Raw genomic sequence first — 20,672 nt, 5'->3', positions numbered from 1 at the left:
ATGTGTTGTCATTGGGTCTCAATTGGCTATTGCCAGCTACTGTATGCTTGGACGCTTGAGCCAGGTCATAGCGGCTCTGTCGTTACCCTCGAACACGACTCAACTCCTATTATAACTCGAGTCACAATGCATTCAATAAATATATAACCCAAGTAAAAAGAAGTTGCCCCGGCTTCTCAGATACAGACCGGGCTATGATTATCTAGATCGGGAGTGGCGCTCGTCTCCATACCAAGTGAAACAGGTATACGATCCGCGTCAATGGGAGTCTTCTCCTCGCAGGATCGGTGTATAGCCAGTATAATATAACCAAAGCCCACTGAAAAGCACTCCCGATAAACAAGAGTAAACACTCAGGTATTGCCATATCACAAGTTTATTCATTCGTCATCGCCGTACAAAGCGCAAGTTTTCACCGTCCCCCGCACAGCAAGACCCCCATCTGGCCCCTCAATCCACACATCCCAAGCACCACCGCCATTCTTAGGCTTCCCACAGACCGCTAAAGCCTCATCTACAAACAGCGGCGCCAGATTCTTATATTCAATATGATCGACCCGGAGGCCCAGACCACGGAGGTGCTGCTCCAGTACGCTGAGGAGGAGCGTCAATGTTAACGGCCCGTGTACGAGAAGGTTGCGGTATCCTTCTTGATTCTGGGTGTAGCTCTGGTCGAGGTGGATGGAGTGCGCGTTGAATGTTAGTGCTGAGAAGCGGAAGAGAAGGGATTTTCTGGGTGTGATTGTGTGCCGCAGTGTTGCGCCCGAGGGGGCTGTCGGACGGAAAAAGCAAGGGTTAGCATTTCAAGGATAGATTAGAGGAGGGCAATAATTGGAAATTGGAGGTCTGTTCTAGTCCGTCAATACCAGATAGACTGCGCACCTTTGACAATCCTCCCCGGTTTCCCAAACAGCGCCTGGTCCGCCGCAATCTGCGCGCCGCTCTTGCTCCGCATGAATATGAGGTCCCGGTTTTCAATCACCGCTGCCTCGCCCGCAAGCGCCTCGTCTTTTGTCCATATCCGGTCCCATGTTTGCGACTCACTTTCACCCTCAGGAACCGTACCGATACGCCGTTCAATCGTGACAATCACTTTCTCGTCGCCCTCGCGACCCTTCACGCTCACATTGCGGATTGACTCGATGCACACAGCCCGCTGGCCGTCGAGTAGAGGGCTGGCCGCGGGGAATCGGACATTGCCGCCTGCCCAGAGCCGTCGGGTGAACGGGTCGCCGGGCGTGTGCAAGATATCTGTGCCATCTGGGAGTAATTGCGAGAGCGTCACTTGCGGCGGGAAGTAGATTAGGTGGTGACCGATTGGGAGCGGCGAGGGGTTTGTTATCGAGGGGAGGGTTGTCGCGGTGCGCGCGATGGAGCAGGAACCTGTCCGAAGGAGGAGATCACACAGCGTGAGATTCAGGAGATGTGACGGCTGGGGGTATAGGTAGTCGTAGAATAGAGGGATCTTGCGTGTAGTCATTTCATGCTGCAGCCGCTCCGCGAGCGACGAGTGAGCTCGGTACAGACATCGCGGCGATGCCCCTCTCACAGAGAGTAACGGCCGAGTCAGACTCGTCTTCATGGGCACAGCAAGGAAGAAGAGAAGTGCACCCTGTCCAACCCGAGCAGGTGTGACGCCACTCTCCAATTCCGATGCGATGGCCGATTACCTTCGGCCGTTTGCCTTGTTTGTTGGGACCGACGGCACGAGGATACCCACACCGCTCGCTGCAGATCGCAATGCGTTGCTTGAGACCCGCGGAGACGAGTTGTCGTCGTCTGTGCCCGACGCTGTCCACCTCCTCAAGCTTGTCCAGTGTTTGTTCCCAACATGCCTGCAGACCGTCTGAGGGTAGCCTTCCTGGGCCCGCCGGCGTCGTTCTCGCACCAGGTATGAATCACTCAATCCCGCTACCCCACACTCTCGCTCAGGCTCCACGGCGTGTTTTTTTTCTAACGCTTTGTTGCTCGCAGGCTGCGGCAGAGTCCTTTGACAAGACGGACGCCGAGTTGATTCCGCACGTCTCCTTCGCAGATGCCTTCACCGCCGTACAGCAGCAGGCCGCCGACTATGCGGTGATCCCGTTCGAGAACTCGACCAATGGCTCCGTGGTCCAGACGCTGGATCTCTTAGCGGACCGCAATGCCCTCTACAAGGATGTCAAGGTGTGCGGCGAATACTATTTGACCGTGCACCACTGCCTACTGGTCCGCAAGGGCACGTATCCGGCCGGATGGGCGGGCTACGACGGCTCCATCACCAAGCTATATACACACCCACAGGCCTGGGGCCAATGTGAGAACCTACTGTCGCAGCACTTCAAGGGCATCGAAAGACAGGACGTCTCATCCACGTCCAAAGCGGCGGAGATTGTCGCCAAAGAGACCGGCGAGCGCGGCGCAGCCATCGCCAGCAAATTCGCCGCCGAGTATCACGGCGTCGATGTGCTGAAGGAGAATATCGAGGATCGCGCCGATAATACGACCCGCTTCCTGATTTTGAGGAACGTTCTTGCAGAGCGCTCAGCGCTGCTTGAATTCGAAAAACCAAATGCGCCTGCCGCCGTGATCACGCTCAAGACTTTGGTCTCCTTCGCTATCGACCATTCCTTGCCAGGCGCCCTGGCGAATGCGCTGCTGATCTTCAAGAACCACTGCTTGAACCTTACGAGTATCAATACAAGGCCCAGCTTGAAGCGCGCTTGGCAATATATCTTCTTCGTAGAGTGCGGGCGAACTCCCTCAGACGGGAATGAGGAGGCTGTGCTCAAGGCTCTCGACGACCTGCGGCATGCGACTGAGTTCTGCAGGGATTGGGGCACTTGGAAGGATCAGCTCGGCGGGAGCATTGCCTAGCTGCACCCAGCCGATGTGAATTTTGATTCACTTCTGGGACGATTTGACGAAAAACACCGGTTAAGAGATGAAGTGGGCCGTATAAAACTCACATAACCCTACACATCTACAGAAGAAATAAACACATTTCGGGAACATAACGAGTCCAGCAAAGATGTGGAAGCATTTCGGGTGTATTTTTCTTTTTTCAGATAACGAGTGCGAAGTAAACAAAAAGAACGACGATCCGGATCACGTCAGGTGAATCCAGAACAACGGCGATGAATCGGCCGCAGCAAGAAAACAATTACTCACGCCATTGACCCCCGGCAATCCAGGCTTACGCGCGGTACAGGCAGGCGGCAATGGGTGACCAACTGTTGCAGAGAATCGCATCCAACATTTCAAATTGCAATTTACACCTCATGTTCGTCTCAGACACCGAGGTAACCTCAGTAAGCATGTCACGGAGCTTGGATGACCCTATGGGATGGAGAGGTTAGAGGCGGGGACGTAGATTTAGGGAGACGCAAGTCCAGACTATCGACTCACCTCTGAGCAGCTTCACGAAGCTTGGAACAGGCCGTTTGATGGCATCCTTTACGGATGCCTGGGTTCCACTTTCGGAGCCGCCTTCATGATCCACGGGGCGAGCCGTCAGAAGACTCGCCTCGGGAGCTTCTGGCCGTTCATCCTCGCTCTCTGCGAGGTGGCCGAACCGTCAATCGTCGTAGAACTCGTCATCGTCGCTGCAATCCGCAAGCTGCTCGAAGTTGACCTTGTACCGGAGAATAGCTCCGATACCACCGAAGCCCTTCACGAACTGGTTGCCCTCGCCGGATCGGTCCGACACGAACTCCAGAGCCGCACCGAAGTCCTTGTAGGACTCCGCCAGCCACTCTAGGAAAGAGGACGAGTCGGTCACCTCCATTTCGGCGCCGGTCTCCTTGTCCTGGAACAGCTCGCGGTTGGCTTCCTGGGACTTGGTGGTGTGCAAAATCACCTCTCCGCCAGCGGAGTCCTTCAGGATCCAGCGGGTGACGTCCAGGTTCTCGAACACGATTAGGGTCTCCGCCGCACCCAGCTCCAAAGCCTTGAGGGTATCCTCAACACCATAGCAGACCTTGCCAGTGTCCTGGGAGATCTCCTCGAAGTACTTGCCAATCAGCTTCTTCTCCTGGATGAACTTGACGTTGCTCAGAGTCTCGGCCGCCAACTCAATAGCTTGGTTGAAACCGTTCTCGCCACCGTACGACACGTCCACCACCTTGATGACCTTGGTCTGTAGACGCTGGTCGAACATGTCAGACTGGTTCAGGTCGTTCTTGAAGTCGGCGGAACCAGCCAGGACCAGACCGGCGACGTTGACCTTGTCGTTAGTAATGTAGTTCTGGACTGCCAATTCGGCGATCTTGCGCACGTAGTTGTGACGCTTCTCCTCACGCAGACGCGCGAAACGCAGCGCGGATTGACCACCACGACCCTGAAAGAGAAAGAGACGATAAATGAGCGACAATGAAAAATGAACGACCTCTCGCGGGGAAAGGGAGAGATATAGAACTTAACTCACGTGCTTCTTGGGGAGATCGACAGAGAGACGCTGCAGGATCTCACGGGTGTTGCCGCTCAGGGTACCGAAGAGGGCACCGTTACCGTCCATGATGATGAAGCCGAACTTCTGGTCCGACTCCAGCAGCTCGCTCAGAGCCTCGGTGTGGAACTTGTTGTCACACAGGTAGAGCGACGTGTTAATGGGCTTGAAGGGCTCGAAGTCGATGTTGATCTTGCGCTCCTTTCCTTCTGCGGTGATAATTTCACCACAGTAGACGACCAGGCCGTTCGGGGGGACCTTGTTGTACAGCTTGAGACGTTGCTGAGTGGAGGTAATAGCCGACAGGACGGAGAGTCGGTTCACGCGAGACTTGATATTGGAGGCAGTACCCTATCCAGCGTACAGTTAGAAGGGCGGCCCGGGGAGAGGGGGGCCAGGGACTGATGTGAAGGGGGGGGAGAGGCAGGACATACGTATTCTTCAGCCAACATCTTCGCCGCACGAGAGATCTGATCCTTCGGGGCTGCATTTTGGAGTTAGTGAAAGGAGGCTTTGATGCGAAGAATCCAGAATCGCAGGGATCTGGAGGAAGGGAGGCGTACGGATGATGAGCGAAATCATGGAGGTTCCATTGCCGCGGGCGGATTCAAGGCGCTTGATCAGCTTCTTGACCTTCCAGATCTCGATGTTCTTCTCGGCTTCGCCGCCCTGTCCCTGGGGTTGTTGGGAACTCATTGTGGGCGAGGCGAAGGTGATCTGCGCGAGAAAAGAGTATGCGAGGCCTTGCCTGTCGACGCCTAACCGGGGTCAAAATTGGGAGACCCGAGGTAACAAAGACTGGGTCCTGCCTAACACCTGGACGACGAAAGTGAGAGGGTCAGCAACTCGGTTCTCGATGAGGCGAAGCGACTGGAAGTGGAGGCAGAAGCACGCACAGTAAATGCAGAAATCTGGGGAGTTGGACACACCTTTGCTGTGACGTTGGTTAGAGGCTGCAAATTTCCTCGTGGGGTCGAGGGGCTCGGTGGGCTGAGGTAAGCCACCGCCAGGGCACGGCGTGACGTACCGGCGACTTGATCCTTCACAGTGAAATCCGCCTCAGAGAAGTCACCGGTACATCGTATTGCTATTATCGCCTCGGCCATCTGCAGCCGCCGATCCAGCCATTTCCCGCGCCTAGCTATGTCTTGCTTGTCCATCCCTGTGGACGTCTATGCCACCTGCGTAATAGCATGCAGGACTGATTCCCACCGAATGTTGAGCGCTGGCCATGAACTCACTACAAGTTTTTTGTACAGCGAACACGTAGTCCTATATGAGTATGACAATAATCATAACTATAGTCATACGCATTACTATCATCCAAAGTCGTGTATATGAATAAAATAGCACTAGTTCGCCTCTTATTACATACTCAAAACTGTGGCGCGAGGTAAAAGCGCTTATCAGCGATGGCTATCACCCCACACGGCCAGAGCTTGAAGGGTAGCTAGCTTCCCTCGGGCGGCGTTTCCCTGTCCCTTATCTTTTCCTGTTTCGCCCTGCGCGACCTCTCTTCTCTTCTCATACCAAAGAGCGCTGGTCGATTGGAGGTCTTCTTAGTGGACTGCAGACTTGCACGGGACGACAGACCCATTAGTTCTCGAGCGGTCCCGTTCCTGACCCAAAGCAGACGGGCAAATTTTCCCTTCGGAGACCACTCGCCGCAATCGCTGCTCGAGTGAGGACCACCTGAATTTTCTGGAAGACGCCCCCGGGGGACCTGTGTCAATGGCTCCTGGGAATTCAGATGATCCTCGCGATGGGGAGCCTAGCTATGGCTCGTTGAGGATGCCAACGGCTGAGCCGCCAAGCTCCTACGACTACGGCCACCTTAGCCGTGGAAATCCGATCGCCGAAGTGGAGAATCTGGGTCGAGAAAGGTATGTGGTTGGACCTCGAAAGAATCGCGTTGTCTTGCATTGTCATGTCATGGCCTCGTCTAACTGCTCGCGTTAGATCCTCCTCGTTTTCTCGGATTCGACAGGCAGGCGGGCCCAACAGCATCGACAATTTCGCCCGCTCGTGGCAGCGGGCAGCCTGCTTCCCCGAGGTCATCCCGCGGCCGGCGTCCTTTGTATCGGCAGACTTAGATGACGAGCTCGCCATTGCGACGGGCCTGGACTATGGTTATGGCTCCCGCAGCTCGCCGTCCTGGGGTCAGTCCTGGGGTCGCCAGTCCGACCATGAGCGCCCTTTGTTGTCCGAGGACTCGGATGGAGAAGACCACGAGCAAGAGGACTTGGGTACTCCGCAGCGGGCTAGAAAGGGCCTTCCGAGCGCGGGTCTGCTCGCCTCGTCGTTTGATAGGAGCTTCGCGACTTCGTATGGCACGATCTCCTCGCGAGTCAGTCAATCGACTCGCCGGAATGCGATCCAGTTCCACCGCGAGCAACAGCAGGTGCTGGGCGACGGCACGGGAGATCCTGATCGAGAGCCACTGCTTCTCAAGCATGTTGAGCGTGACGATGGTACACACGAGGATATCATCATCGGGCAATCCACCGTGCCTCAGACGGTCTTTAACTCGGTCAATGTGCTGATCGGTATTGGTCTGCTGAGTCTTCCTCTGGCGATGAAGCATGCGGGCTGGGTGCTGGGACTGCTATTTCTCGTCTACTCGGCCGTGATTACTTCCTATACGGCGAAGATCTTGGCGAAATGCTTGGACGTGGATAAGACCCTGGTCACCTACGCTGACCTGGCCTATATCAGCTTCGGGCAGCAGGCTCGTCTCGTGACGAGTTTTCTCTTCTGCATGGAACTCTTGGGAGCATGTGTTGCCCTGGTCGTGCTGTTTGCGGACAGCTTGTATGCGCTGATCCCCGGCTTGAGCATCCTGCAATGGAAGATTGTCTGTGGTCTGGTGCTGGTCCCATTGAACTTTTTGCCGTTGCGTTTCCTCAGTGTGACTAGCATCCTAGGCATTATATCCTGCACATCCAGTGAGTGCTACAAGGCTGTGGCGAGTCGACTATGAAACTTGTAAACCGGTTTGTACTAACTTATGAAACAGTCGTGATTCTCATCTGCGTGGACGGCTTGATTAAACCAGATAGCCCGGGCTCTCTGCGACAACCTGCGAGCACGTTCCTCTTCCCCGAAAATTGGGCCACTCTTCCGCTGAGTTTCGGCCTCATCATGTGTATGAACGGCCTTTTTATCGCGTGCAAATGAATGCAGTGAGCTAATGCATGAGTATAGCACCTTGGGGTGGACATGGCGTTTTTCCGAATATCTACCGCGACATGAGGCACCCACGGAAGTACGGGAAGAGTCTCCGGGTCACCTACATTTTTACGGTATGACAGAAAACCATCTAGACTAAGAAGGCCAAACGCTAACAAGAGCGTGAACAGTTCACTCTCGATTGCTCTATGGCTATTATCGGCTGGCTCATGTTTGGTGACATCGTCCGCGATGAAGTCACAGCCAACATCCTGAGGGTGGATCAGTATCCAAAGGCCTTATCAGTCTGCATTATAGTCTTTATCGCGATTATCCCGCTGACCAAAGTGCCTCTGAAGTGAGTTTGACAGCCCCAGCTATGCAAAAATCTTTGCCGCTAACAAGAAATTTAGTGCCCGACCTTTAGTCGCTACATTCGAAGTCCTCTGTGGTGTTGGCTTGGGACCGGCACCCACCGACCGGCGCGGAGAGATGATCCAGCAGTTTGTCCGAGTAGCAGTCCGCGTTTTCACCGTGGCTCTGATCGTCGTCTTGGCCGTTGTCTTCCCCTCCTTCGACCGGATTATGGCGTTCTTGGGCTCATTCCTCTGCTTCACCATCTGTATCATCTTCCCGATCGCCTTCTACCTGAAGATCTTCGGGAGCGAGATCAGCCGACGCGAGCGCATTCTCGATTGGTTCCTGCTCATCACGTCTTCCATCCTGGCGGCAGTGGGAACTGTGTGGGCATTCCTGCCCCGCGAAATAATTTCCGAGGGCTGACTCGGCTCATAAGTCTCCGCACCATTGATTGGTTCGTTGTATATGTATGGCGTGATGCATGTTTGTATTCCGATTTCATTTCTCGTGCAGAATGATAGCGAAGTTATTCCGTTTCGTGCCCGGGTTCAGCATCTCCTTCTTGAAGGTCCGGGACGAGCATTGTCCCGTATAATTGAATAGTTGATAAATTAGCTTGTTGGTGCGCTTGCTTTGCACCAGATGGAAACCTAGACTGGCCAGGATATCGAGCAGTCTCTTCTCCGTAACGTAGCGTGAGTTGTCCACACATGCTACTGGCAAGACAAAAAAGAGAGTCGGGACAAATGAGATGGAACATTGGGACGTCAAGAACTGGACGCAGCGCTTCAGCATGTCACCTCGGCCCGTTGCATCCGGCACGTAGTTGAGGACCAAGGACAGGCTAATGATATTAAAGCGCTCCTCCTCTGAAGACGGCAATGGCCGTTTCATGAAGTCCTGTTTGAGGATCCCCGGTTCCTGGGAATTCAAGTCGATCCGGGTCACCTCCAAAGACGGGGTTCTTGAGCACGCATTCTTCGTGCTTAGTGCGCCAACCTCTAAAACGCGTAGCTTTGGGAAGCTCGGTTCCCACTGATCCAACTGTGGCTTTATCCAGTCAATGAGGAGCTTACTGGAATCGCCGCCTCGGTCCATGGACTGGCCGAGCTTGCTGGCGGTCTGATAGCTTTCCAGGCCGCCATTTGCTTGGATCTGGGCATTGATGCTGCTCACTTTAGCCTCGTCACCGGCCTTTTCCGCTTGTGCGCGGGCCTTGAGGAGTTGATGATGGGATCTGATGAGGGTCCGGGTGGCTTTGGAGGACAAAGCTGCCTGTCTGGGTTTGACAGTTGGCGGCCGGCCGCTGGACAGTAGGCCCGGCCGTTTAGATCGACTCTGGGGAGCCATTTGCTTGGGTGCGAGTTGGCGGAAGATGATGAAGTGACAAATTAAAGGGACATCGTGGAGAGGATCTTCCAGCAATTCCCCGATATTCAATCAATGAACACCGAATTAATAAGAATATCGAGTTTCTGTCTTCCGTTCTTCACGGAAAACATCAACTGATCAAAAAAAGACGATCGGCGGTGGAGCCCCGCTGACTCAGCTACCATGACTAAACCCACGGACACCGCCCAGGATCACCTGACCCACACAGTGCTAGGGTTTTCGCTTAGCGAAGCCACTCCAAATTGTTCGACTCTCGACACTGCGACGACAATCACCACGACAGCGGACGACAGCCATGGCCCCTACTACCAAGACAGGTACGTTCGAATGACTTTGCCCACTTACATCCGACACCCTGTGAATTCTGTGCGATCGAGAATTGTGTTCCGGAGCAGAGGAAGAGGAGGATGGGACAGTGTGCTTCCGAATTCCACATTATGAACGGCGATGCGCAAGAAGAGCTGGGACAGTATGGCAATCGCAGGAAGCGCACTGCCTCAACAACCTTTACTCATTTGGCATACTTGCTCTCTTCTCCGTGGTCTCGACTGCACCGATTCGCAATTTCTCAAAACGTCTTCAACATTTCAAGACCCGCGAAAACTGACCGAGTTTTTTTCTTCTACAGGCACCGCCTCCCGGGCTAACGCTGCCGCCAAGGCAGTCGTTAAGGGCTCTTCCGTACGTCTTCGTTCCTCTGGTCCTATTTATCTGGCCGATTTCGATCTCAGTCAAAATTTCGAACTCTGTAGCCACGGAGTGCGCAGTCACTAACATACTCCGGGGATCTCTAGCTCCACAAGTCCCGCAAGGTTCGCACCTCGACCACCTTCCATCGCCCCAAGACCCTCCAGCTCTCGCGGTCCCCCAAGTACCCCCGTGTCTCGGTTCCCCGCGATGCCCGCATGGACGCCCACAACATCGTCCTGTACCCTCTCAACACCGAGAGCGCCATGAAGAAGATCGAGGAGAACAACACCCTCGTCTTCATCGTCGACGTCAAGGCCAACAAGCGCCAGATCAAGCAGGCTCTGAAGAAGCTGTACGACGTTGACACCGTCAAGATCAACACCCTTGTCCGGTAGGCTTCGCCCGTCCTGTTTATGCAACGAGGCTCGCACATGCGAGTCCGTGCACTCCCTATGAACTCGGTTGCTAATTCTCATCGTGCAGCCCCGACGGTTCCAAGAAGGCTTACGCCCGTCTCACGCCCGACGTTGATGCTCTCGACATCGCCGCCACCAAGCTGGCTATCGTCTAAAAGGGACAGGAAATTGATTTCTTTGGGTTTAGGCGAACTTTGTTTTCCACCGTGGTGATTCTCAATACCAGCCAGTTCCTTGGCTGTATGTGCAGCAACGAGGGCTGAATGATTACAAAAATAAGAAACATTTCTTGACACGACTCAAATACTTCCATCCCCGAGTATGAGTATGAGTATAAGACTGCGTGTTGATGAGCGTGGAGAGCTCTGCTGCCGTCTCGCGTAAGAAGTATCAGAAGCATACGGCCCGAAACACTGCCGCAAGGGCCCCGTAGAACGCGGGCTGCTTTCTATCGAAGAAAACCAGTCCCCAATGGGTCACGAGTCACGTAACGATACCACTCGCATGGTAATTCTTAGACGGCTCTGCTCTCCCTCCTTGTTTTCTCTCTCTCATCTGCATTCCATTCCTACCATGACCAGTACGGAGACATAGGACCAACGGAGAACAAGAGGTATGCACAAAGGATCCATTCACTTTGATTCTAGTATACAAGAGACTCGTACATTCCCGCCTCATCCCAACACCGGAGAAGATGATCTAGTTTTAGAACCTCCATCGAGAGTCACAGTCAACAGTGACTATGAACTTCCTATATTCCTGCACCGGTCTCCGAACGAGTCATCGAATGCGAGCCGTATTATTTGACCATGGCCCGGCCTGCACTATCAGTCCAGACATAGCTGTCATGCTCACAGCCGTGCTCATGCCCATGGTATCAAGCCAGCCCGGAAACTAGGGCATTTAGGCATTTAGTGGCCACCACGCATGCTGCCCAGCTTCTGCAGAACCCCCATCTGCATATCCATCCACCGCTCGACGCAGTTCGCCGCGCATGCCTCCTCGCTCCGGTCCAGGGTGCCCGAGGTAATGCTCTTGCCGACAATGCACTTCTTGAAGCAGGTATCGTTCAATGCGTGGACATCTAAAGCACGCAGGAAGCAGAATCAGCAAGGGTGTCTTTCAGGCAGTAACAAGAGTAGACAGGACACATTCTGGGCCCGCTTCGAGAACACTGTGTAGCCGGGGAATGACAGGGCGCGGTCGCTACGTACTCTGCTGGATGCTCGCCTTCTGCGTCTCGTTGGCGAGATGTTGCTGCAGCTCCTGCTTGTCGGCGTCGGTGAGCTTGGAGATGTCCAATTGGGGATCCATTTTGGCGGATGAGGAGGATTTTTGGAAGGAAGGATAGGTCGGAATGAGTGAAGAGATGTTGGAGGCGTGGTCGGTCTGTCGTCGTCCAGCGGGAGTCCGGCGCACCGCAAAATCGAAGGCGGTCGGATCCGGCACAAAAATGACGCGGGCAATCGCCGAGCTGCTCACAACGCCGCTCTTTTCTCTCGCCGGCACCGAAGAAGCATCCGGAGCGTTGCTTTCCAGTCGACTGGGCCTGCTGTTCTTTTGGGAGTGTGTCTGCTACTTTGCTTCGCTCTGCTCTGCTCTTCTCTGCTCGCGTTTTTCTCTGTACCCTCCCAACCACCCCGCCGCCATGCCTCCCATCCGCACTGGCCGCAATCGCAAACCCCCACCGGCCGGCTTCGATGATCTAGAAGATACCCTGCTGGAGTTCAGCAATAAGATGAAGGATGCTGAGAATGCGTCCCATGACGGCAAAAAGAAGCACGAAGTGCTCTGGCCCATCTTCCAGATTAGCCACCAGCGTACGTGTGCAAGATCATGGTTTCCTTTTCCTTCCCTGTTCTTCTCTGCGCTCTTCTCTACACTCTGCTTCTGCTCCGCTTCTGCTCTGCTCCGCCTTCCCCAACCCTGTGCAGACGCGGTTTTCTGGCGCTTGACCCTGATACTGACAATCGATCCGTTCGACATCTAGGCTCCCGATACATCTACGACCTCTACTACGAGAAGGAAGCCATTTCCAAGCAGCTGTATGAATGGCTCCTGAAGAACAACTACGCCGACGCCAATCTAATCGCCAAGTGGAAGAAGCAGGGTTATGAAAAGGTACGTCCACCTCCACTCCACCGCTGGACTGGGCTCGCCCCGCTATCGCTGTGCGAAGTTCCATGCTCCCATTTGTTGCTCTCCCTGCTAACCCATTCTCTTCTCCCCAGCTCTGCTGTCTCCGCTGCGTCCAGACCAAGGAGACCAATTTCAATTCCACCTGCATCTGCCGCGTGCCCAAGGCCCAGCTGAAAGAAGAGCAGACGATCCAGTGCGTCAGCTGCGGGTGCCGGGGCTGTGCGAGCAGTGACTGAGCAAAAGCAAGGCGTCGACTCGACTCCGGCCAACTTCGGGGACTGCATTAGTATATGATATGGTGGTGGTACAGTGTCTTGGTTGGATGGGTTTTGATCTTGGGGCGTTCATGGTTTTGCACGTGTTGTTCTCTTTCTCTTCTTCTTTCCGCTTGTCTCCTCTTTTCGGTTCATTTGGATCGACTCGGTCAATCAGATACCCTTCAAACTCCGAAAATATTCAACTATCAATTTAAGATACCAAATGAACATCAACCCACGAATCCATGAAATGCAAACAAGTAATAAGGTTCATATTTGCTAGCCTAATCAATAGCGCCTCCGATGTATCCAGTCGCAAAGCAGCAGCTAACCGTAAAAAAGCCCATGAAAAACAAGATAACGATAAATCCCAACCCCGATATCCCAAATCATGAAACCATCGCTTGCTCATGTACATCTTAACATCGTCATTAAGGTCGTAGCCAGGCCCATCACAGGCACGGTGAAGAAGAAAAAGGACAAGTCAGAACCGGCGCTCTCGGCGCAGCGCAGCCCCAAGAAACTCCCAAAAGCAAAACACCGCCCACGTCGAAACCTGGTAACATCTCGAGTTCCAATCCAACTCCTTCGACCCAACCCGCAAATAAAGAGAGCGTGAGAGAGAGAAAGAGGGAGAGAGAGAGAAAGAGAGAGAAAAAAGTGGAAAAAAAGACAGTAAGAAAAAAAGCAAGACAAGACGGTACACGGTACCAAAGAAACGCAGAGGACAGACACAGGGCCAGCCAGAGGGGATACGCCGAATCAACGCCAGAATAGTTCAAACCCGGGTTTTAAAACAAGACATAGACGAGGGGAAAAAATCGGGGTGTGAAGCTCCTGCCCGATACAGAAAGGGCGAGGGAATAAAACATGGAGGCAAGGCAGGGGGAAAAAGAATTTTTCAAAACATGTTGGAGTTGCTGCGGTTGCTCAGATGAGGCCGCGTGTGAAGCGTTTTGTGCTTCAGAGTGTCGTCTTTGCTGGAGCCTCCAATCTTCTGGAACCCTTGCAATAGATCCACCCCATCCACTTCGCCGGGGCTGTCGTTGCTCTCGTCGAAGAGATGGAATGAGAAGAAGTCATCCTGACCGGTATCGCCAAGGCGACCTCCATCCGGCAATTTGGACGGGGACTCCGGGAAGATGGATGACTTGGACCGGGTGAGGGAGGGCATGCTCAACCGGCTGTTCACGCTCGCCGACGTGATATCTAGAAGAGCAGTGGTACCGTTCTCCGTGCGCGCACGCTTGATGGGACGCTTCTCGGGGGAGCCGAGTGCGGCAGAAGAGATGTGGACATCTACGCTAGAGTCGGCAAAGACATCGAAGGTAGTGTGGAAGTGATCTGCCGGAGTGAAGGACTCGTCGTGAAGATTGAAGGCAGGACTCCACGGCAGATCCTCGTCCGTCAGACCCAAATGCTTGATAGGTGAGTTAACCATCTGCTGGATCTTGCGGCGGTGATTGCGCAAGTTGGTGTTGGGTGACACCGAGGGCGGAGGCTTGGCCGGCTTCTTGAACTTGATCATAGGGGTCAGGGGGGAGGCAGCATGCTCACGTACTCTCCGCGGAGAGGGGACGAGCCAACCAACGTGCTGCCCTCTTTCCGACCCGTGGGTTGGCCAGGGCTGACGTCGTGAGAGGAGCTGCGAATCCGCGCAATCTCTTCCTCGGCACGGCCGCGCTTGATGCGAGGAGGTTCAATGTCCAGGTCAGAGGTCAAGATATGACCCGCCTTGTTGGGCCGCAGGGCGGAAGACTCCAATGACGAGAAATAACCACTATCATTCATCGAAATGGACTTGCGCTTTCGCGGGCGCTGAGCTGGGGTAGGGCCAGCCTGGTGAGTCGGCGTGGGAGGAGTGCCTTGACGCTGGAAACGAGCCGGAGCAATGGGTGGGGACGAGCGAATAGCCTGCAGGGGCGAAGAGCGAATAGGCGCGGTTGGTTGCGCTGTTGTTGGGTGAGTGGCCTCATCGCCCGTGTCCTCCTGGAGGGCAGGGTCCGACGCGGGTAGAGTGGCATCCGAGGAGAGATCTTCATTCCGAGATGCCACCTTGGGAGGGGGAGGCTGTCGCGCTGGCGGGGGTGGAACCATCCATGTTGTCGTAGTTGCACTTGGCGGCTGGGGAACAAGATCTCGTTGCGGGACGGCAGGGAGGGGCAGGCTGGACATGGTGGCGCGTCGCACCTGCTTGTCCTTCAGAAACTGCGTCTCCATCCCAGGCTCAATGGCCCAGTAGTTGCCCTTGCCGGGATCATCCTTGGGGCGTTCTTGCTTGATAAAGGCCTTGTTCAAACTCAAATTATGCCGAATGCTGTTCTGCCAGCCGGGATCGCTGTTCTTGTAGTAGGAAAATGTATCGGAGATCCACTTGTAGATCTGAGCCAGGGTCAATCGTCGGTTGGGCGCGCGCAGAATGGACATGCCGATCAGGGTCGCGTAGCTGTATGGCGGCTTGGTGCCGTCATCCTCGATGGGTGGCATCTGATGTGGCTCCGGCAGTTGGTGGACAGGCACGTCTTCGCGCTTCTGCTTCTTGACCGAGCGCTCCCGGAGCGGAGCAGCTTCCATGAGGGTTCGCTTCATGGGGATCTTGGATTCATAAGAGGGTTCCGGGAAGTCAGCGAAGTTGCCATGAGACGGATCCTCCGGGTGCTGGTTCTCCTTGGCGGCCTCGAGGTTGACACTGGAAAAGGTGGTGAAGAGAGCCGATTGCGGCATGGAGGTTTGGGTGTAGATGGGGAAAGGCGGTTTCTTGGTAGGGGAGTCGGTGGTGAACATGGGAGGGTTCGGGGCGGTGATAGGAACGAAACCGAGTTTTCGCCCGGGATGCGAGCCCTGGGGAAGCAGACCTTTGGTCGGTGATGGCCTGTGCGGGCCGGCAGGCGGAAGCAATGAGTTTTCAATAGGCTGAAGTGGTAGCGGTGAGGGTTGAAGTCGGGGCTGCGCTTTGATGGACTGGGATAAGGGAGCCAATACTGGGGAAATGTGCGCGCCGGGCGCTGGACGCGTCGATCCCATAATCTGAATAATTGGGAACGAGGCTCAGACGTCACCAGTCCTCAACAGGAACCATATGACGCGTCGATAAACACTGTGGAGGGCGCGATTCGGGACAGTAGCAGCAGCAACAGCAGCCGACGGGAACAGCACAGCCGACCACAAGTGTTGCCCGACGGGTGACGGGGCGGGTTAAGAGGGATTCAGGTTGAGCCAATGGCAGGCCGCAAAGAGGAAACCAGGTCTGTAGCCTCAGGCCGTCATGCAGTGAAACTAGTCGTGATTGCGAGCGTTGGGCCACCAGGCGCTAAGAAACGACACGTCCACTCTTGGGCAGGCGAATCAGTGGATAACGGAGTCGAGATGCGGGAATCACCACGCGAAGCGTTGCTGTGAAGAGGAGTTAATTCCCCGATGACCTGTCCACTCGAGGGTGATTTAGGCCAGGTTGGTTTCAACGGTCACAGAGCGCAGGTGGGAAGGGGAAGTTCAGTCGAGGGTGGGAAGAGTGGCGCGCGAGTTGCAGTTGAGCAAAGGCAGCAGCGACAGAGGGGTTTGAAGAAGGGAGTCCTGGAAGTCGCGCCCTTTTGTCTCCCCGTCGGTCTGTGAGAGTCCCTTCGATCCAAGAGCGTGGTAGGAAGAGGCAGAGGGTCGAGCCCTTTTCGAGGTGGGGGGAGGATAGGATGATAGTGAAGGTCGGCGCAGGGCGGTACTGGGTGTACCGCCCGCGATCATACGCGTCAGGTATGGTATGGACGCGGTCGCGTCACGCGTCTTAGTATGGGGTGGGGATCGGCAGTACGGTCACCAGTGACGGTACGCAGGTTCGGAGCGCGTACGAAGGGATTGGCCCTCCTTGCTCGAAGGCATTTGTGATGTGCCGATCGACGAGCCAACTGGCCCAAAGGGACTAAGCCGGCCTCTAGTGAGTTAGTGCTCGGCCACAGGAAGTATGTATGTGGCTCCCCGTGGTGCTGGCCCTGCAGATGCTCCACTGGGCGCGATCCGAAGGGAGCTACTGGAACGATAGCTTGAACCGTAGACACTACGGCCGATACCGACGATGTCAACGTCGGTCTCGACACCGCCGTCCTTCAACCCCCCGGAGACCGCTTATACTCTTGGCCCAGGGAGCCACTTCTTCCTCGACGCCAGCCACCCGTCATATCCCGGCCATTCTGAACGGCCCATGATCCCGGCCACCCCATTGGCTCTCTTCGAGAATGCGAATGTAACTTTGAGACAATGGTGGTGTCCGGATCATCCCTTGCTCTCACCACCCACCAGCCTTGAGCCTGCGCCCTTCAACACCCTCGCTGTGAGTCTACGAGTCTGTGGGCCTGCGAGGAACTATCCCCAATGCCTGTTTCCTGCGGGGGTCGCTCGAGGGGCCATCGATGCTCCGCTTGTACGAGACTCTGCCCTGCAGCAAAGAGATGCGCGTGAACCTCATCGTGCATCCATTTGTATACTATCTCTCTGTAGTGGGATGTCAGGACAGGCAGAATACTGCCCTTGCATCTATGGGGGGGTCATCCAGATCCATGTAGAGTGTATGTCATGCATTAATCAGTGAAGAAAATACGCATCCCTCGGTCATGTACGAGGGAAGCCCTTCCGGTCTGTCTATACTGCAAACGAAAAGAAAAAGGAACCCTCCGAACAAAGAAACGCCAGGCCCATGCAGTAAAAATCACGGAAAGCATAATGCTCAAGCGTTCCGCGGCCCCTCTCCAATGAGGTCCGGGACGAATGCACGCCAACTTTTCTCTATCATGAGCGAACTTCATAAGGGAACAGAGAATTAAGAAACAGGAACAGGGAACAGGAAAAACCGGCCCAAGGGATATCTCAAACGACAATGATTGTGGTTGCTCACCAGCTCCCTCGGACCTCTAGTCCAGGAAGGTGAACATGCTGGTGTGGATGATGTTGAGGGCACGGTCGGCATCGCGCTCTTCAATGACGCAAGAGATGTTGATTTCACTCGCACCTGCAGGGGGGACAAAACGAGCGGGTCAGCGTGAACTGCAAAGATTGTCCTGGTGCTGTGGGCGGTGAGGGAGGGGGAGGGGGAACGGAGGTTGGGGAAGGTGGAAAGGTGGGAAGTTGGAAAGTTGGGGCAAGTGGGGATCGCCAACGGGTGTCTTACCTTGCGAAATCATCTCAATGTTCACATTGTTCTCCCCCAGGGTGGTGAACATACGTCCCGCCACGCCGATCATATTCTTCATCTGCTTGCCGACCAAGCTGAGAATGGCCATTTCGGGGATAATATCCACCGTCCCGTACTTGGTCAGGTCATTCAGTGCCCCTTTCAGGTCTTCATCGATCACCTGATACTCGTCCCGTCCGTTGCCATTCAGCAGAGGCATTTCCGAGTGCAGAGCCATCGACACATGGACCTCGCTGGTCGAGATCAGGTCGATGGACAGACGCCATTTGTCCAGCACGGAGAAAATACCGGCAAAAAACCCGTGCGACAAGGACCGCTTGTTCGAGTGCACGTTGATCACCAGGATTTTGTGCTTGATGGTCACAGCTGTGGGCCGCTTCGGCTTCTGCATGAAGCTCGGGCTCCGAGTGCGGAAAACACGCGGGTCGTGGCCTGGGGTGGTCCGCTCCAGCTCGGCCGTGGAGTCGGGGAAGATGACGGTGCCGCGGTTCTTGGGGTTCATCACGTTCTTGATGCGGATGGGAATCTTGGCGCGGATCACTTGCTCCATGGTGAAGGGGTGAATCACCTCCGATCCATAGAAGGTCAGTTCGGCCGCTTCGGCGGGAGTGATGGCGGGGAGGAGTCGGGCAGTCGGGACCTTGCGCGGATCGGCCGTGAAGATGCCATCCACTTCCTTCCAGACCTGAAGCTCCTTGGCATGGGTTCCCACGGCGACCAGGGCGGCACACAAGTCAGTGTAGCCACGGCCGACTTGGTCCAGCAGGCCACCAGGGATAGTACCAAAGTAGCCTGTAATCACAGGCACTCGGTGCCCGCATTCCGCAACCCGTTTGCCAAGAGCCGCCGCTAGGGAATTATAAAAGTCCTGATCCAGACCGTGGTTGCCGATGGGGAAATCAATCACATCAGCAAGATCGACATACTGCGAGTCAACCCCGCGGTCCTGCAGACACGCGGCCATGAGCCGGCAGCTGAGCTTCTCGCCGGTGCTGATCACCTTGTCCACACAGCGGGCACTGATCTCTCCCAAGGTCTGAGCGGCTTCGAGGACCTTCAAGACTCGTTCGCATTCTCCGGTGATATCGGCCACCACTTGGTCCCTCAACTCCACCGATTTGATCTGTTCCTGGGCCACTTGAACATGCTCGAGCCGGACGGCGTCGACGAACGATGCATAATGCCGGGACCGGGGGTTCTCAGCATCCCGGGCTGCCCGCAGTAACCTGGTTCGTGAGAGGTTAGCGCCTGATCGGTGGTTGCCATGATCTCGCACGATGTTTGGATCGAAGGGTATCTGCATGTAGGATGTGTCGAGAATCCAGATGACTCACCGGTTGGTGGTGCCCTCGGCCTTTGTGGAATTACTTCTTGCTGAGCATACAACAGCGACTCGATTGTCAACGAGGCTGGGTCTGTAAACATCATAGTCACTCATCAGCGGGTTGCTCCAATCCGTAAAGAATATTCGGGTTGATCATAGAAGCGGGTTGGACGGGGAGAAAGGAGGGGAGTGGATGGGTGTGGAGGGGCTCCGTACTGAACAACCTGCTCAATAATGTTCAGAGCAAACTTGCCAACACTGGTGCCGCCGAATTTCTGTACGACCCAGTTGCTATGCACGGCACCGACTGCCGGGTGGTCTGCATCGAGTGAAGCCATGGCCAGTGTTCAACCCAGGGACCAGGGACGAAACAATTCACAACATGTAAAGAGAGATCAGAGGGGAAAGCGAAAGCGGAGGAGTGGGCCGGCTGCGACATCTTTTTCTGATGACTCAGGCAATTGAGTTTTTCCGCGTATCCGCCCAGGCACGCGATGTCGGAGTGACCCCGCCAATCACGCCATCGCTGAAAAACCACTGCCCCGCGATAATCGGACAATGACGCATTGTTTCCCCCCGCCAGGCCGCGAGGCTGACCCTAGTATAAAGTTGCAGAGTATATGCAGTCTAGGATTGATGAATCTTCACGAAACCATCGACATCCATAATACAGTGATAGTCTATGATTTGTCATTAGTCATCATTCTGTGCCCCATACCAGATCGCTTTTTGTCTGCTGATCGCCACCCGAGAATGTATATTTTTAGGTTTTCTTGGCATGTGCCTGTGCTGCAAACAACCCTATCCACGGATGCATTATAGGATCGGTATGGCTGGCCACCTCCTCCGCATCCGAGACAAACACAATGGAATATCTCTATTCTAAATAAGTCATGGCCAAATACCATAAATAACAGAACTGTGGAGTTCCAATTCTTCTTGCGATCTTCAGGAGGCAATTCGCACATATAGCCCTACCATTTACTCCGTACAGACGTACGCGTGTGGCCAGTATCTTGGAGCATATGGGTCCATGGTTTGAAATACTTGAAATTTACCTACAATTGAATTCACCGTTTTGTTCCAAGACTGAAGATGTTCTTCTCACAGCGGGTCATCTGCATGGTTTTTATTTATTCTGGAGAATCAGATCGATCAACCGTGAGTAGGGAATCAATATAAGTCAACCCTACTAGGGTTGCTGGAACTTCGCGGGGTCAACGTTCTCCATGTGGCATGATACGCGCACGTTCTGATGCAATTCTGCCCTGCTACCAAGTTCCGGGTATCGGGGCGCTGGAAATATTGCTTTATGGATAGC

General features: G+C 54.7%; 11 protein-coding genes across 11 annotated transcripts; 4 read left to right on the top strand and 7 right to left on the bottom strand.

The window, feature by feature from the left end:
- Nucleotides 1-380: 380 nt before the first annotated feature.
- N7482_004732 (uncharacterized protein) lies at nucleotides 381-1,582 on the bottom strand (the record flags this gene model as incomplete). The annotated part of the gene is made up of 2 exons (XM_056686857.1): nucleotides 381-772; nucleotides 883-1,582. The coding sequence occupies 2 exons, from the start codon at nucleotides 1,580-1,582 to the stop codon at nucleotides 381-383; spliced, it is 1,092 nt and encodes a 363-aa protein (XP_056545599.1).
- Nucleotides 1,583-1,831: 249 nt separating this feature from the next.
- N7482_004731 (prephenate dehydratase PHA2) lies at nucleotides 1,832-2,856 on the top strand (the record flags this gene model as incomplete). The annotated part of the gene is made up of 2 exons (XM_056686856.1): nucleotides 1,832-1,891; nucleotides 1,975-2,856. 2 exons carry the CDS (start codon nucleotides 1,832-1,834, stop codon nucleotides 2,854-2,856), a joined length of 942 nt encoding a protein of 313 aa, XP_056545598.1.
- Nucleotides 2,857-3,556: 700 nt separating this feature from the next.
- N7482_004730 (translation termination factor eRF1) lies at nucleotides 3,557-5,122 on the bottom strand (the record flags this gene model as incomplete). The annotated part of the gene is made up of 4 exons (XM_056686855.1): nucleotides 3,557-4,318; nucleotides 4,406-4,777; nucleotides 4,861-4,910; nucleotides 4,990-5,122. 4 exons carry the CDS (start codon nucleotides 5,120-5,122, stop codon nucleotides 3,557-3,559), a joined length of 1,317 nt encoding a protein of 438 aa, XP_056545597.1.
- A 1,035-nt stretch (nucleotides 5,123-6,157) lies between these two features.
- Nucleotides 6,158-8,377, top strand: N7482_004729 (putative transporter; the record flags this gene model as incomplete). Its single annotated transcript, XM_056686854.1, has 6 exons — nucleotides 6,158-6,309; nucleotides 6,386-7,371; nucleotides 7,443-7,571; nucleotides 7,631-7,728; nucleotides 7,786-7,952; nucleotides 8,008-8,377. The coding sequence occupies 6 exons, from the start codon at nucleotides 6,158-6,160 to the stop codon at nucleotides 8,375-8,377; spliced, it is 1,902 nt and encodes a 633-aa protein (XP_056545596.1).
- Nucleotides 8,378-8,452: 75 nt separating this feature from the next.
- Nucleotides 8,453-9,304, bottom strand: N7482_004728 (25S rRNA (adenine2142-N1)-methyltransferase; the record flags this gene model as incomplete). Its single annotated transcript, XM_056686853.1, has 1 exon — nucleotides 8,453-9,304. One exon carries the CDS (start codon nucleotides 9,302-9,304, stop codon nucleotides 8,453-8,455), a length of 852 nt encoding a protein of 283 aa, XP_056545595.1.
- A 337-nt stretch (nucleotides 9,305-9,641) lies between these two features.
- Nucleotides 9,642-10,607, top strand: N7482_004727 (60S ribosomal protein uL23; the record flags this gene model as incomplete). The annotated part of the gene is made up of 4 exons (XM_056686852.1): nucleotides 9,642-9,663; nucleotides 9,975-10,027; nucleotides 10,141-10,427; nucleotides 10,520-10,607. 4 exons carry the CDS (start codon nucleotides 9,642-9,644, stop codon nucleotides 10,605-10,607), a joined length of 450 nt encoding a protein of 149 aa, XP_056545594.1.
- A 756-nt stretch (nucleotides 10,608-11,363) lies between these two features.
- N7482_004726 (Tim10/DDP family zinc finger protein) lies at nucleotides 11,364-11,766 on the bottom strand (the record flags this gene model as incomplete). The annotated part of the gene is made up of 2 exons (XM_056686851.1): nucleotides 11,364-11,536; nucleotides 11,667-11,766. 2 exons carry the CDS (start codon nucleotides 11,764-11,766, stop codon nucleotides 11,364-11,366), a joined length of 273 nt encoding a protein of 90 aa, XP_056545593.1.
- A 334-nt stretch (nucleotides 11,767-12,100) lies between these two features.
- N7482_004725 (BUD31 family protein) lies at nucleotides 12,101-12,827 on the top strand (the record flags this gene model as incomplete). The annotated part of the gene is made up of 3 exons (XM_056686850.1): nucleotides 12,101-12,272; nucleotides 12,443-12,573; nucleotides 12,684-12,827. 3 exons carry the CDS (start codon nucleotides 12,101-12,103, stop codon nucleotides 12,825-12,827), a joined length of 447 nt encoding a protein of 148 aa, XP_056545592.1.
- Nucleotides 12,828-13,749: 922 nt separating this feature from the next.
- N7482_004724 (uncharacterized protein) lies at nucleotides 13,750-15,872 on the bottom strand (the record flags this gene model as incomplete). Its single annotated transcript, XM_056686849.1, has 2 exons — nucleotides 13,750-14,361; nucleotides 14,406-15,872. 2 exons carry the CDS (start codon nucleotides 15,870-15,872, stop codon nucleotides 13,750-13,752), a joined length of 2,079 nt encoding a protein of 692 aa, XP_056545591.1.
- Nucleotides 15,873-16,340: 468 nt separating this feature from the next.
- On the bottom strand, nucleotides 16,341-16,586 carry N7482_004723 (uncharacterized protein; the record flags this gene model as incomplete). Its single annotated transcript, XM_056686848.1, has 1 exon — nucleotides 16,341-16,586. One exon carries the CDS (start codon nucleotides 16,584-16,586, stop codon nucleotides 16,341-16,343), a length of 246 nt encoding a protein of 81 aa, XP_056545590.1.
- A 1,160-nt stretch (nucleotides 16,587-17,746) lies between these two features.
- Nucleotides 17,747-19,689, bottom strand: N7482_004722 (aspartate kinase; the record flags this gene model as incomplete). The annotated part of the gene is made up of 4 exons (XM_056686847.1): nucleotides 17,747-17,844; nucleotides 18,004-19,253; nucleotides 19,362-19,442; nucleotides 19,568-19,689. 4 exons carry the CDS (start codon nucleotides 19,687-19,689, stop codon nucleotides 17,747-17,749), a joined length of 1,551 nt encoding a protein of 516 aa, XP_056545589.1.
- Between the last annotated feature and the right edge of the window lie 983 nt (nucleotides 19,690-20,672).

The sequence above is a fragment of the Penicillium canariense genome (genome assembly GCF_028826845.1).
Source record: "Penicillium canariense strain IBT 26290 chromosome Unknown utg000002l_segment0_segment0, whole genome shotgun sequence".
Lineage (NCBI taxonomy): Eukaryota > Fungi > Ascomycota > Eurotiomycetes > Eurotiales > Aspergillaceae > Penicillium > Penicillium canariense.
The sequence above is the reverse complement of the archived record's forward strand: the minus strand, read 5'-3'. Positions and strand labels throughout refer to the sequence as shown.